This window comes from Podarcis pityusensis, assembly GCF_964106645.2.
Source record: "Podarcis pityusensis genome assembly, chromosome: 2".
Classification (NCBI taxonomy): Eukaryota; Metazoa; Chordata; class Lepidosauria; order Squamata; family Lacertidae; genus Podarcis; species Podarcis pityusensis.
In genome coordinates this window covers 15,934,029-15,949,459 of record NC_138029.1, presented here as the reverse complement: position 1 = coordinate 15,949,459, position 15,431 = coordinate 15,934,029, and the positions used below count along the sequence as shown (strand labels likewise).

General features: G+C 46.5%; 1 protein-coding gene and 1 long non-coding RNA gene across 2 annotated transcripts in view; one reads left to right on the top strand and one right to left on the bottom strand.

The window, feature by feature from the left end:
- Positions 1-15,431, bottom strand: part of LOC308471154 — a 36,927-nt gene that overhangs the window by 3,932 nt on the left and 17,564 nt on the right. Inside the window, exon 3 of the long non-coding RNA XR_013982717.1 lies at positions 3,051-3,160. This is a non-coding gene — a long non-coding RNA (uncharacterized lncRNA). The remainder of the gene's footprint in view (positions 1-3,050; positions 3,161-15,431) is intronic.
- The window catches only part of AMHR2 (anti-Mullerian hormone receptor type 2), a 35,657-nt gene continuing 22,328 nt past the window's right edge, over positions 2,103-15,431 (top strand). The window contains exons 1-2 of the mRNA XM_080994699.1: positions 2,103-2,720; positions 9,939-10,025. Of these exons, the coding sequence (XP_080850825.1) occupies positions 2,465-2,720; positions 9,939-10,025 (343 nt within the window). The 5' untranslated portion in view covers positions 2,103-2,464. The remainder of the gene's footprint in view (positions 2,721-9,938; positions 10,026-15,431) is intronic.

Below are 15,431 nucleotides of genomic sequence, written 5' to 3'. Positions count from 1 at the left end.
CTAAAGTGGTGCTTCAGGTTAAGAACAGTTTCAGGTTATGAACGGACCTCCGGAACAAATTACGTTCTTAACCCAAGGTACTACTGTATCTGAATTTTAGATGACACCTGAAGGCAGCCCTGTTTAGGGAAGTTTTTAATGTTTGAAGTTTTATTCTGTTTTTAGTGTTCTGTTGGGAGCTGCCCGGAGTGGCTGGGGAAACCCAGCCAGATGGGCTGGGTAATAATAATAATAATAATAAAATGTGGGGTGTTTTTGAATGCATGAACATGGTGCTAATGCTTTTAAGCAAGAATGCACAGGCAGGGTCACTTAAGAGCTAAAGCATAGATAATCTGTGACCAAAGATCTTGAGTCTACACTCCTGCTTTAAATTTACAGCACAGTCATGGACTATGAAGATTGGAAGCCTATATCTGCTGTACTGCTAATGCACCTACTTGACATCTCTTGTTTCTGAGCAGATAAGAGGCATCCAGGAAGTGGACTTTGCTATGTCTACAGAGAGAGCCCTTTATCAGCCTGGTTGTTGAAAACAAGGCTGAAGTTGTCGACCGCAGTCCTGACGGCGGTGCTGGCAGTCTCAGTACCACCAGCAGAACTGTTTATGCAACCAAATACTGCCAGTGCTGCTCACGTGTACCGGTGGTAGTTAAATATAGAATCATAAGAACGGTAGAGTTGGAAGGGACCAGGAGGGTTCATCTTGTCCAACCCCCTGAAATTCAGAAATATTTTGCCCAACAGGGGGCTCAAACCCACAGCCCTGAGATTAAGAGTCATATGTTCTACCAACTGAGCTATATTCAAGCGGAAGGCTGAGGAGCTTTTGCATCTTCTAATTGCTCTGCCCCGGGTGAGAAAGTTGGCAAAATGATTGTTAATCTATGCCATCAAAGCGGAAGCTTTTATCATTTCATCTGCTCGATATTTAGTCTGGTGGAGACACCGGTATGTTTTAAGGTGGTCTTCTGAACAAAACAGCAGCCTGCAGCCAGCCCAGGGGTGGTGACATAGAGGGCAAGACACTTTGCATGAGATGTAAGCTTCCATCTACTGGGCCCCAAGTGAGTCCCCCACCCCACTGCCCCCTGGATCCTTTAGCTCACAAAAGTTTAGCCCACTCATTCATTGGGTTGCATTTACAAGTGGGTTGTGTTGTGACCATATGAAGCTGTGTTTTGCTGAGTCGGACTGTTGATTCAACCCCTTACCAGCTCAATATGATCTGCTCAGACGGGTAGCAGTTCTCATAAGTTCTCAAGATCTTTTCCTGGTTTACTGCCTGAGATCCTTGAACGCGAGATGCTGAAGATTGAACTTTGGATGCAAAGCATGCGCTCTGTCCTAGCACTGTCATACCATCGCAAATGAAAAGTAAACCCTCTCCTGAACATCTGGAAGGAAGGCCTCAAGGATGCTGATATGTCCACCCCCACAAAAGGAAATTCTTTTTTTAAAATCACTTTTATTTGATTTTACAAATATAATTTTATAACTATCCAAATGCATATCCATATACAGAGATTACTCTGAATCTTGGGACTCCCCTCCCTCCCATCCCCTTCATGGGTCCTATTGTCAACATTTACAATTGCATTTTATTCCATAGTCTATATTTTATATTAATCCATATTGTCCATAATTTTGTTACATTACAAGTGAGATTAAAATCCTGCTAATGTTTTCATCTGCTTGCAGTGGTCTCTTTAAATAAAATATAATTTCCCCCCGTTCTTATTTAAAGTTTTTGTCCTCTTGGAAATTCAATGGGATGTAAGCACACAATTCTGCCAATTAACCACCTCTGTCCACCTACCCACACTATATATTAATGCCTATAGCACAGATCCCTTCCCTTGGAGTGGGGGAGGAGGGTGTTGATGTGATCCCATTTCTGTGTTTTTTTAACAAAGCACAAAAATGACCCCAACAGTATCTCGACATGCAGTGCTGAGTGCTTTTGCACATATTCAGTTTGATGTTGAACATACCCATTCGAATGGACCTTGAATGAATATTGCTGAGAATCTTGTTCCACCCACTTCAAACCTCCTTGTCTCTCCCCCTCCTCCCATAACAATATTCTTCAAATCTGAAACTCTGTCCTTGAGCTGCCTAGGGGGGCACCCCAGGCTAGGGCATCTAAGATCTCCCTCCTGGAGTTTGCAGGGAGTTGTTTTGCTGTCTCGTGGGAGGTGTTTTTGTATGGTGGCATTGGAAGCTGTTATACCCAATCTGCTTAGGCATGAAGGCAGACCCACTGGAAATCTGTCTTGTCCCTCCTTGCCTAGATGTGCTGCCTCCCTCGCCTGCTTCAGCGCTTGCGGTCACTCGCTGACAGCAACCAGCCCCATCCCACACGCTGAAGCCAGCCAAGTCCTTCCCACCTGGGCCCGGAGGAGGAACTCCTAGGCGGGCAAGCTAGGTTTGCATATCCAGTTCAGGTGCTCTTGGAGGGTAGATGGGGCCCTGCAGGCTGCTTTGGAGATTGTCTGCCTGGCTAATACTACTGAGATGCCAAACGGTGAGCACGAGTGCCCTGAGTAAAAACCGCAGCTGCGTCTCCTATGGATCTAATGCCCTGATGGAAGGCATGGAGCATCTCAAGGGCTTAATTTCAGAGGACGGTCACAACAGAACCATCCAGTGCCCTCACAACCAGTGCTGCTTTGGTATCTGGAACCTGACCCAAGGACATCTCCAAGCCAAGTTGCAAGGTGAGGACCAAAGGTGGACGGAGGAGCTGCTACAATTCATTCTTAGGGGTCGGGTGGGAAAGGAGGCAGGATGGGATGTGGTGGTTTGCAGGAAGACGGAAAGCCCAAAGCTCACGTGATTTCGGATCCAAAGGGAGGTGGGATTTTAGAGCACATAGACAAGGACTCTGCTGCATGGTGTGGGAATGAGATGGTGGGGACTCTACAAGCTTAGAACAAAGGGGTTTTCTTTATGCCATGTCCAATTATGGGTCCATTTGGTTCAGTATTGTCTATACTGCCTGGCAGAAGCTCTCCATGATTTCAGACACGGTTCTCACCCAGTCTTACCTGGAAATCCTGGGAACTGAACCCAGGACCTGCAAGAAAAGCAGATGCTCTTATCACTGAGCTACAGTCTTCCCCAGCGATGCACACATTTCATCTCTAGATCCATAAGCCTGCAAGAGAGAGATCAAAGGGTCATCAAGTATACCTGAGTGTCCCTAATGCAGGAGCTCTTCCCTGCCACCCCTTAAAAACTACTGTGCTAGACTGAATGTTCAAGCAAAAATAGATTGGCACCGGGGTGGAAATGAAGCCTGGGAAATTAGCACCATGAGAAAGGGAGAAAGGGAGCAGCAGCCTCTACTCGCTGCTGTTGATTTCTGCCAAATTAAAAGGCACGGAAATTCATCAAAAGTGATTCCTTGCAGCATGGACTGTAGCACAAATGATCTGAGAGTTTTTATAGTGACTTCAGAGGAGTGTGCTGCCTTCTGCTTCCGGGATTTGATGGATTTCCCAGGTTGATTTGTTGGAGAAGGGGTTGAGGGGCTAGTGGAAGAACAGCTCTGCACCATAGCTTTGTGGCTGGGTGCTGGGAACTGTAGCTCGGGGGTGTGTGTAAAACTACAATTTCCAGGTGTCTTGGGTTGGGGAATGCACTTCAAATGTATGGTGTGTATGGAGCCTGTTTCTGTGTGTACATGGTAGATTCTACTGGCTGATTTGCAAGCACATTCATCATCCGATGTCTCATTTGCTGGATGATTTGCAGCCGAATGAGTGAATTGCTTCCACCACCACCCGGTCGCAGTGCTCTGCTTGATAATAAGTGAGAAGATATGAAATCACAGAACTGTAGAGTTGGAAGGGATCCCATGGGTCATCTAGTCCAACCCCCTGCAAAGCAGGAATCTCAGCAAAAGCATCCAATGTAGGAATGAGTACTGTCACATAACGGCTTGTCGGTGCAACTGATCACAGCTGAGGGGCTAAGGCAGAGCCTTCAGATTAACTAAAAATGTGAAAAGGCTTTTTCAATTTGTATACATGCTTGCCTGGACTCACCCACCCTGATATATGGCAGGTTACAAGCATGCCAAATGTTTCCTGCGTATTCAGTTTTACATTGTGTGGTGATTTTGGTACCTAGGCTTCCACGAACAGGGACGTGGGTGGCGCTGTGGGTTAAACCACAGAGCCTAGGGTTTGCCAATCAGAAGGTCGGCGGTTCGAATCCCCGCGATGGGGTGAGCTCCTGTTGCTCGGTCCCTGCTCCTGCCCACCTAGCAGTTCGAAAGCACGTCAAAGTGCAAGTAGATAAATAGGTACCGCTCTGGCGGGAAGGTAAACGGCGTTTCCGTGCACTGCTCTGGTTCGCCAGAAGCGGCTTAGTCATGCTGACCACATGACCCGGAAGCTGTATGCCGGCTCCCTCGGCCAATAAAGCGAGATGAGCGCCGCAACCCCAGAGTCGGCCACGACTGGACCTAATGGTCAGGGGTCCCTTTACCTTTACCTTACAAGCATGCCAAACATTTCCTGCGTATTCAGTTTTACGTTGTGTGGTGATTTTGGTATCTAGGCTTCCCAAAACAAACTGCGCATGAACCACGTTATGCTCAGAAAGAGTTGCACTTCACCACACGTTTAATGCACATTCAACGCACATTTAAAGCATGTTGCTTCCCTCAAAACATCCTGTGAACCATAGTTTGTTAAGGGTGCTGGGGAGGGTGAGGGAAAACTACAGTTCCCACGAATATTTGTGGTAAGTCACGGGCTTTGAATGGCGCCTTAAAAGTGTGGTGTGGCTCTGCCCAATGATCACTTGGAGCCCTCATTTATTTATATATTGCATTTTCCATCCCATTATTTTCCAAGAACATCATTTTTCTCCAGCTACCCTGTTTTATCCTCACAACAACCCTGTTATGGGCTAAGAGACAGTGACTGGCTGAAGGCTACCCACTGAGCTTCAGGGCTGAGTGAGAATTTTAAGTTGGGTTCTCCTCTGCTGTAGTCCAGCACTTTAACCACTATGCCACACTTCCTTCCTTCCTCAGAATATGAGAGCAGAAAAAAAAACTAGTGGAGAACAGATAGCTGGGGGTGTTTGCCTTAGAAATCGCTCCCAGCCAACATATATCAGACTCCAGCTTATGAAATGTATCGCTACAAGCCTTTAGTCCCTCATTGTAGCTGTTTGAAAAGATAAAAGAGAAGTTTTAAAAGACGAAGAGAAAGCTCCCGGCCAGCGTTCTCACACGCTGACCCTTCTTCCCTCCCTTCCAAAGAGGGCTGGGGAGCTGGCGGTTGCTATGGGGAGAGACGAGGAAGATGAGGTCAGAGTGCACCTTGCGCGAGCGTGTACCAAAAAAGCAGCAACTCCCACCTTTCCTCCTGCAGTTTGGCCGGGAGAGGAACCTTTTCGTTGCCACTCGTGCAACTACCTGTGGCTGAGAGTGAGAGCTCACCAGTCGCGGATTCCCCGCTGGGAGCCTGGCATTCCCTTCCTCACCACAGAATCCCACCTGCTTTCACTCCTCGGCTAGTTACCTTATTTTTCACTCTATAGGACACACTTTTTCCCCTCCAAAAATTAAGGGGAAATGTGTGTGCGTCCTATGGAGCGAATGCAGGCTCCTTGGCTTCAGCGATAGCAACGCGAAGCCACCGTGAGCCCCACAAGCTCGGGGGGCAGCGGGAAGGCGGCGCGCCGCCTTTGCGCTACTCCCCGACCTCTTTGAGGCTTTTCCCCGAGGAGGGAGAAGGGACTGACTGGCCGTGTCAGTCCCTTCTCCCTCCTGGTCGAAAAGCCCGCAGGAGCCGTGCGCTCCTTAAAGGGTGCGCGGCTCCTGTGGGCATTTGCGGGAGATGGGGGAATTCCCCCACCTCCCGCAAAAGCAGGGAAAAGGTCTGGGAGAAGCGATCATTTTTTCCCCCTTGATTTTCCCCTCTGAAAACTAGGTGCGCCCTATGGTCAGGTGCGCCCTATAGAGCGAAAAATACGGTAGGCTGTGATGTTCTCCTGCTCAACTCTGCAAAAAAAAACACCCCACAACCCCAGACTTCCCAAGGATGTTAAGGAGAGCATGTGACTCGCAGCGGTTCCCAACCTGTGGCTCCCCAGATGTTGTTGGACTACAACTCCCATCAACCCTGAGCTCTGGCCTTGCTAGTTAGGGATGATGGGAGTTGTAGTCCAACAACATCTGGGGACCCACAGGTTGAGAGCCGCTGCTCGAGATCAGGAAGAAGGGTTGATGGAAGAAGACTGGAAAAAATGTAAAATATATCTTCAGAAACACTGTAATATAAAAGAATGTTAGAAAAGGTTGGAGAAGAATATTAGACCGTATTGGCAGACAGGGTATAATGGAATAAGTAAATATGAAGTGTAAAATAAAGATAGAGGAGAATTAAATACTTTCGAATGTTAAAATAAGTAAAAGAAAAGAAGGTTAGAAGGATTTGCTGGAGATACGATTCAAATTAGAATACAAAGCAGGGAGGTGAGAGGAAGTCATGGAAACAAGTAAATGGGAAGACGGTTGTAATGGTTTAATTGATTTTTGTTATTTTCTATTGTGATTTTTTGTCTTTTGTATTTCTCTTTTTACTGTCTGTTTTTTGTAAGATGTATGTGATTTGTTTGTTTTTTCTACTTTTTTCTTTTTTTGTAATTTTAAAATTGGAATAAATATTTTTTTAAAAAAAAAAGAGAGAGAGCCGCTGCAAGGAAAGAGGGGCATCTCCCTAAATCTGATGGCAGGTGAGAGAGAGCAGGCCTGAAGCAAAACCTTGCGTCAGGGCTGGGTAACTGGGGGCCACATTTCTTGCTAGGCAGCCTTCCAAGGGCCACATGCCAGTAGTGAGTGGGGCCAGAGGCAATCGGTGGGCAAAGCACTAGGTGCGAATTACAGTGGTACCTCGGTTTACCAACTTAATCCATTCCGGAAGTCAGTTCTTAAACCAAGGTGCGCTTTCCCTAATGAGGCCTCCTGCCACCGGTGCCCTTACACCGTTCGGATTCTGTTCTTAGACTGAGGTAAAGTTCTCAAACCGGGACACTATTTCCAGTTTTGCGGAGTTTGTAAACCAAATCATTCTTAAACCGGCCTGTTCTTAAACCGAGGTACCACTCTATATCTTTTTTCAGTAGACTACTACAGTGGTACTTCGGGTTACAGACCCTTCAGGTTACAGACTCTGCTAACCCAGAAATAGTACCTCGGGTTAAGAACTTTGCTTCAGGATGAGAACAGAAATTGTGCTCCGGCGGCACAGCAGCAGCGGGAAGCCCCATTAGCTAAAGTGGTGCTTCAGGTTAAGAACAGTTTCAGGTTAAGAACGGACCTCCAGAACGAATTAAGTTCTTAACCTGAGGTACCATTCTGTCTCTCTTCTCTTCCTCCATCCAGAGAAGCAAAAGGCACTATCAGAGTTCAAGGGCACATTCCAGCCAAGCAAAAATATACAGAATGCAAAATAGGGCCAGTGAGGAACATGGGTGTAGCCAGGATTTTTGTTCTTGTTGGGGGGCACCAAAGTTGTTGAGCTTTTTTCAGTTTTGTTATTTGTTAGCATCTATTGGGGGCGGGCAGTAGTGAAAGTATTATTATTACTATTGCTATAATTGATTGATTGATTGATTGATTGATCGATTGATTTAATTTGTATACCATCCTATACCCACAGATATCAGGGCAGTTCACAAGATAAAATCACAGGATTAAAACACAAAATGCATAATAGGAACAAGAACCACCCAATTATCCCCCCCTCCTCCCCAACACATTTTAAAAGTACAGGCAGATTTTGCAGGCTGTGGGCCAGCAGCAACCAGGCCCAGAAAGGGGGGGGGGGGGCATATAGGCCACTTGGCCCGGGCCTCCAATTCCAAAGGGGGCCTCAGTCAGCATATTCAAGGTGAAGTTGCTTGATTTTTCCTGCGTCATTCAAGAATTCGCAGAAAAGAAAGCTAGGAAAGCATTTTTAAATGTAAATACTTAAAATAATCCTTTCCCCTATGTATTTTTAAAAAGCACTATTGTATAGCTATACTTTCCATAATGTCTTTATATGCAGATGCGGTTCAAGCCTTGAAATAAAATCACCGTATTTTTCGCTCTATAAGACGCACCAGACCATAAGACACACCTAGTTTTTGGAGGAGGAAAACAAGAAAAAAAATATTCTGAATCCCAGAAGCCAGAACAGCAAGAGGGATCGCTGCGCAGCGAAAGCAGTGATCCCTCTTGCTGTTCTGGCTTCTGGGATAGCTGCGCAGCCTGCATTCGCTCCATAAGACGCACACACATTTCCCCTTACTTTTTAGTAGGGAAAAAGTGAGTCTTATAGAGCAAAAAATACGGTATTTGCCAGCATAACTTTTGTGAAAATTATTTATATACAGTGGTACCTCGGGTTAAGTACTTAATTCGTTCCGGAGGTCCGTACTTAACCTGAAACTGTTATTAACCTGAAGCACCACTTTAGCTAATGAGGCCTCCCGCTGCTGCCGTGCTGTTGGAGCACGTTTTCTGTTCTTATCCCGAAGCAAAGTTCTTAACCTGAAGCACTCTTTCTGGCTTAGTGGAGTGTGTAACCTGAAGCGTATGTTACCTGAGGTACCATTGGACTTACTTATTTATAAGTCTTCAGTTATCCCCAGGGTAAAAAAAGGGGGGGGGCACATTATCTACCTGGTCTGGGCCTCTGCCTGGCTCTGCAAGGAGGCCCTGGCAGCAACCAAAGGAGGTGGAGCAGTAGCTCAGGGGAGACCAATATTGAGCACAACTTTGCACCCAGCTCTTTGGCCCTGGGCTATTGGTTTCCATAGAATGCTGCTATGGGTTCTTTCAAGTTGGAGGCTTCTCTCATGGTTATTAGTGTGGGCTGGGCACTAATTCAGGGCAAACCAGTGTGGATGCTTGGAGATGAGAGACGCATGCCCACAATGCAATGTCCAAATGCAGGGTGAGAATCAGGATATGGGCCAATAGTTAATAATAATAATAATAATAATAATAATAATAATAATAATAATTTATTATTTATACCCCACCCATCTGGCTGAGTTTCCCCAGTTGCTCTGGGCAGCTCCCAATCAAGTGTTAAAAACAGTACAGCGTTAAATATTAAAAACTTCCCTGAACAGGGCTGCCTTCAGATGTCTTTTAAAGATAGGATAGCTGCTTATTTCCTTCACATCTGAAGGGAGGGTGTTCCACAGGGCGGGCGCCACTACCGAGAAGGCCCTCTGTCTGGTTCCCTGTAACCTCACTTCTCACAGGGAGGGAACTGCCAGAAGGCCCTTGGCGCTGGATCACAGTGTCCGGGCTGAACGATGGGGGTGGAGACACTCCTTCAGGTATACAGGACCGAGACGCAAAAATTCAATTTATTTGAATTCTAGTCCCTACAAAATATGTGGGGGGAGGACCCCAGGTCCCACAAGGACTAAGTGAGGGTTGGCTGGGGGAAATGGGAGGAACGGTGGAAATCAGATCCTGAATTCAAATCCCAGCACAATTATGGGCTTCCTTGGATAGCCTTGAAGAAGCTGTTCTCTCTTGGTCCCTTTCCTATTTTCTACGGTGTTAATTTCATAGTGGCATATATATTTTTAAGACACTGAAGGACCTGCAGGCTGAATTTGAAACCCCTTTTCCTTCTCATTGTTCTCTGTATTTGTATGCTGCTGCTTCTAATGTTGTTTTCCCCCCTTTCCATGTTTTTCTGTTAAATTTATAGCTGTCTGGGGCACTTGCAAATCCGTGAAAAGCAGAAAAACAAAATAACATTTAAACTATGCAAACAAAGCAGATAAAACTGGCATACAAGGAGGGTCTGCCTGGAATCTAGCTCTCAAGGTTACGGAGATGCGATGTTCCCCTGATTAAACTGTTTATCTGAACTCCCTCTTCTCCCTGTCTTCTGCCCATCCAGGTTGCTGGATCAGTGAAAAAGATGCCTGCGATTCTGCAGCCTGTGAGTCTCGATCTTCTGAGGATGCCAAAACGGTTACTTTGTCCTGTAGGTGCAGATCTGATTTGTGTAATGCTAACATCAGCCATGTTGGGCCTGGAAAGAGGAAGGGTAAGGAGGTCTATGGGGTCAGGGGTCGGTGGGGAGTTACAGGATAGAACAGGCACCCCCAAACTCGACCCTCCAGCTGTTTTGGGACTACAACTCCCATCATCCCTAGCTAACAGGACCGGTGGTCAGGGATGATGGGAATTGTAGTCCCAAAACAACTGGAGGGCGGAGTTTGGGGATGCCTGGGAGTCGAGAGGAGGAGGAGAAGGAGGCAGGACATGGATTGCAACTGAGCGGCAAATGTTAGGACCATTAAAGTGAGATAAATCCGGGCACAAAAGAAGCTTTTTTGGGGGGAAGTTGCTGAGCTTTTTTTGGGGGGGGGGAATTCAGACATTTCCCCAGTTTTCCCAGTCCCCCCACCCAAATACTACTTCCAGCATTTAAATTCCGGATCTATAGCAACCCTAGAATAGAAACAAACAGCACAATCCTAACAACATGCATTAAAGCATTGTCTACCCTACAAAAAAATCTGGGCAACATACTTTGTTAAGGATGCTTGGCATTGTAGCTACAGTTCCTGGGATTCTTTTGGAGAAGTTAGGATTGCAACCATAGGGGTGTAACTCTAATACAGTGATGAAGTAAGGGACCCCTGACCATTAGGTCCAGTCGTGACCGACTCTGGGGTTGCGGCGCTCATCTCGCTTTATTGGCTGAGAGAGCCGGTGTACAGCTTCCGGGTCATGTGGCCAGCATGACTAAGCCGCTTCTGGCGAACCAGAGCAGCGCACGGAAACGCCGTTTACCTTCCCGCTGGAGCGGTACCTATTTATCTACTTGCACTTTGACGTGCTTTTGAACTGCTAGGTTGGCAGGAGCAGGGACTGAGCAACGAGAGCTCACCCCGTCGCGGGGATTCGAACCGCCGACCTTCTGATCAGCAAGTCCTAGGCTCTGTGGTTTAACCCACAGCGCCACCCGCGTCCCTAATACAGTGGTACCTTGGGTTAAGAACTTAATTCGTTCTGGAGGTCCATTCTTAACCTGAAATTGTTCTTAACCTGAAAACCACTTTAGCTAACGGGGCCTCCTGCTGCTGCTGTGCCGCCGGAGCACGATTTCTGTTCTCATCCTGAAGCAATGTTCTTAACCCTAGGTACTATTTCTGGGCTAACGGAGTCTGTAACCTGAAGCGTATGTAACCTGAGGTACCACTGTATTCCCTTCCCATGTCTTTTCTTCCTCCTTTACAGTTCTCTTTTCTTTTTGCTGCTGTTTCCTGCCCAGGCTTTCTCCAAACCCCTGTGAGAAAAGTTGTGTCTCCCCTCCCACATCCCACCCACAGGTGCACTCCTGCATATCAGGGGTGGGGGTGACCCACTCACTCAGCAAAGACCTTGAGAGTCTCGCACAGCACATTTCTGAGTCAGACCGATAAGTACAATTTGGAGAAGCGGGAGCTGCTTGCTCCGATGGGAACCATCAGATTGCAGGACTAGGGCTCCCTTCCAAAACATCTCCTCCAAGAAATGTCCTGAACCCATATGGGGGTTCACATGGAAGGGAGGGCAGAACTGGCTCTAAGTCTCTGGTTTTCTAGCGCTGGAAGCACAGGGGTGTCTATGGGTAAGCACAACAAGAGCACACATTCTAAGCCTGAGTCCTAGAACCATGGTTGTGCCGGCCCAAGCATGAGGCAAGGTTAAGTGTATCCTGCCTCAGGCAGCAGGATACAAAGGGGCTACATATTCCGATGTAGAACTTTATTCTCCCTTTGTTCCCAATATAGATCTTCACTCACCCCTTCTTCCCTGTGGGGGAGGGAGGTGGCATTTTGCAGTTTGCCTCAGGTGCCAAAATGACTTGGGCCGGCCCTGCATTTCACCCATTAAATTTTTGAGACGTATACAGAGCTACAGTTCTCAAGAGTAGTTTAACTATCAACCCCTCTTCCCAGAGAACCTGGGGACTGTAGTTCTGTGCAGGAAATAGAGGTCTCCTGACAACTTTCAGCACCCTTCAACTACATTCCCAGGATTCCTTGGGGGAAGCTATGACTTCACAAAGTGGTATGATTCGGCTTTAAATGTATAGTGCACATGGGGTCTTACATTCTATGTACTCCTTCCGATTTGATGTGTACACAACAGCAACAGTGCTTAACGCCTGCATGGGATCAAGGCACAGAATGCTAGGCTTGGCCATGGCTCCCAGACAACCATATGTACAGTGTGAAAGTACATCTTTTCTCTGTCGGTCCTACTCTGGTATTTGAGACAGTCGTGCAGCCCTGGAGTCAAAGGCATCTCTCCCAGCCTGCCTTCAGCCAGCCTGCCCAAGATGGATCCCAGTCTTTCTTCCTCCTCCTTCTTTCCAGAACATCATGCTAAAAACTCTATTTTCCTGTCACTTCAAACACACATCCCATCGCCTTGGCAACATCTGTCTCCCCAGGCCAAAGGATTCCTCTTGGCTGGCCCACCAATCCCTTTTGTCAAGTTAACAGATTTCCTCTTCACCAGGCCAGCCGGGCTGGTTTACTTAAGCCAGCCCAGAGATTCCTCTGCAGCTTGTACTTTCATCCATATCCCAATTAATCAAAATCCTACCAGGGTTTTCTAGGGTTTAGGGGGGTCCCCCCAAATCTATAACAATATTCATTAAATATGTTGATATAAATGTCAACACATTATTACAGCCACTCCTTGAGATGTGGTGGCCCTTGCTTTTTAATCCTGAAAGGGTCCCTACCTCAAGAGTTCTTTTGAACCTGAATTTGACCTTGAACTCTTGTAACACAGGGATTTTCAAAGTTGGTTCCTTTGTTCATAAAACATCTATGCAACCTCAATGTAACAATCATAGAACAACAAACTGTTTGCCTCACACGATGTTCTCTTGGTGGGCAGCTGTTCAAAGCACGCGGATGGAGAGAGTGAAGGGAGAAATAAGGTGTATTTAGAGGCCTTAGAGTTGCCAGTTGACTAGTATCATAGAATCGTAGAGTTGGGACCCCAAGAGTCATCTAGTCCAACCCCCTGCAATGCAGGAATCTCAGCTCAAGCATCAGTGACAGAGAACCATCCAACTGCTGCTTAAAAATCACCAAGGAAGGCGAGTCTACCACCTTCGGAGGGAGACCATTCCACTATCGAACAACAGTTACAGCCAGAAAGTTCTTCCTGATGTTCAGTCAGAATCTCTTTTCTCTTAACTTGAAGCCATTGGTTTGTATATGATCCCCCAGAGCAGGAGTAAAAAAATTCCTGGCTTGTTCTTGTGCCATTTTAACAAGATGTAAACTTGCAGTTTGCGAAAATGGGGAACACTGCCTCCTTCTGGCCGAAACGAAGCCACTACTTTTATGGACATAACTGAACCAAATCTAGTACAGTGGTACCTCTGGTTGTGAACGGGATCCGTTCCAGAGCCCCATTCGCAACATGAGCAGAATGCAACCCGCATTTGCACATCGCGATTTGCTGCTTCTGCGCATGCGTGTGACATCATTTTAAGCGTCTGCGCATGCGCAAGCGGCGAAACCCGAAAGTAACCCTTTCCGGTACTTCCGGGTCGCCTCAGGACGCAACCTGAAAAGATTTAACCTGAAGCAAACGTAACAAGAGGTATGACTGTATAATGTACGCAAATGAGCAGGGAATCTCAGGGAATCTGAGTATTTATTCATTTGTTATACTTCTATCCTGCCCTTCCAAGGAACTTGGAGAGGTGTGCATTGTTGTGGCCTAATATATTATCCTCACAGCAACCCTGTGAGGTGGGTTCAGCCAGGAGTAGGCAGATTTCAAGCTTGACGTACCTACATTGTTTTTTTGTTTTTGTTTTACTAAAACTCTTAAATCCACTAACCAGTCACAGAAGCAACGCGACGGAACAGGGGAGCTCTGCATGCTTAGAATTAAGGGTGTCTCACAAGACATGCTCAGTCCAGGAATTTGTTTTTGCAACCAGACATGACCTCCCAGCCCTTTCACACACAAACCACTCCTGCTTCCCCCTCTCCACTTCCCATTTTTTCTGCTTTTCAGCCACCTAACTCTGGGGGGAAACCAATCTTTTCGTTGTTGCTATTGTTAAACAATTGGGAGTGCAGAAACAGTTACTACAGTGGTACCTCGGGTTACATACGCTTCAGGTTACATACACTTCAGGTTACAGACTCCGCTAACCCAGAAATAGTGCTTCAGGTTAAGAACTTTGCTTCAGGATGAGAACAGAAATCGTGCTCCGGTGGTGCGGTGGCAGCAGGAGGCCCCATTAGCTAAAGTGGTGCTTCAGGTTAAGAACAGTTTCAGGTTAAGAACGGACCTCTGGAACAAATTAAGTACTTAACCCAAGGTACCACTGTACTACGAACAGTGCTTTTTTTCTGGGGGTACGCATGCCCCTAAACATTTTGTGAATCTTTGTACTTTTGTCCATTTACTGTACAGTGGTACTGAAGGAGTTAAGTACTTAATTCGTTCTGGATGTCCGTTCTTAACCTGAAACTGTTCTTAACCTGAAGCACCACTTTAGCTAATGGGGCCTCCTGCTGCCGCCACATGATTTCTGTTCTCATCCTGAAGCAAAGTTCTTAACTTGAAGCACTATTTCTGGGTTAGCGGAGTTTGTAACCTGAAGCGTATGTAACCTGAAGCGTATGTAACCTGAGGTACCACTGTATTTATGTTCCCCAATTTGAACTATAAAATGATGATTTTCTTGAGTCAAAATGAGAGTACCCCTAAACATTTTTTAATAGAAAAAAGCACTGAGTACGAATCACCCTGAAATATGTCAGCAGCAGACTGACATTTTGCTCACCCCTGGCTTAGGCTGAGATACAGCATTTGACCCAAACCATCCTCTGAGTGTCAGGGCTGAGGGAGGAACTGAACCTGGCTCTCTCGTCTTGGCAGTATAGCTTTGCTGAAAGCAAACTGTTTTGCAAACATCCCCAGAGACAAAAGAATGAGAAAAGAAAACAGCCATGTTCCCTCAGAGAAACTAGACTACACAGGACACTCTTTTCACCTCAAGAGTGCTACACTAGGCCTTGGCCAGATAAAGAAAGGAAACAAATTAAGCATTGCTTCGCGAAACTGAAGATATCTTTGCAGAGTGCAACCCAGGCTGCATTTTATTTTATACAGTGTACACCATGGGTAGGCAAACTAAGGCCCAAGGGCCGGATCCGGCCCAATCACCTTCTAAATCTGGCCCACAGGCGGTCTGGGAATCAGTGTGTTTTTACATGAGTAGAATGTGTGCTTTTATTTAAAATGCATCTCTGGTTATTTGTGGGGCCTGCCTGGTGTTTTTACATGAGTAGAATGTGTCCTTTTATTTAAAATGCATCTCTGGTTATTTGTGGGGCCTGTCTGGTGTTTTTAC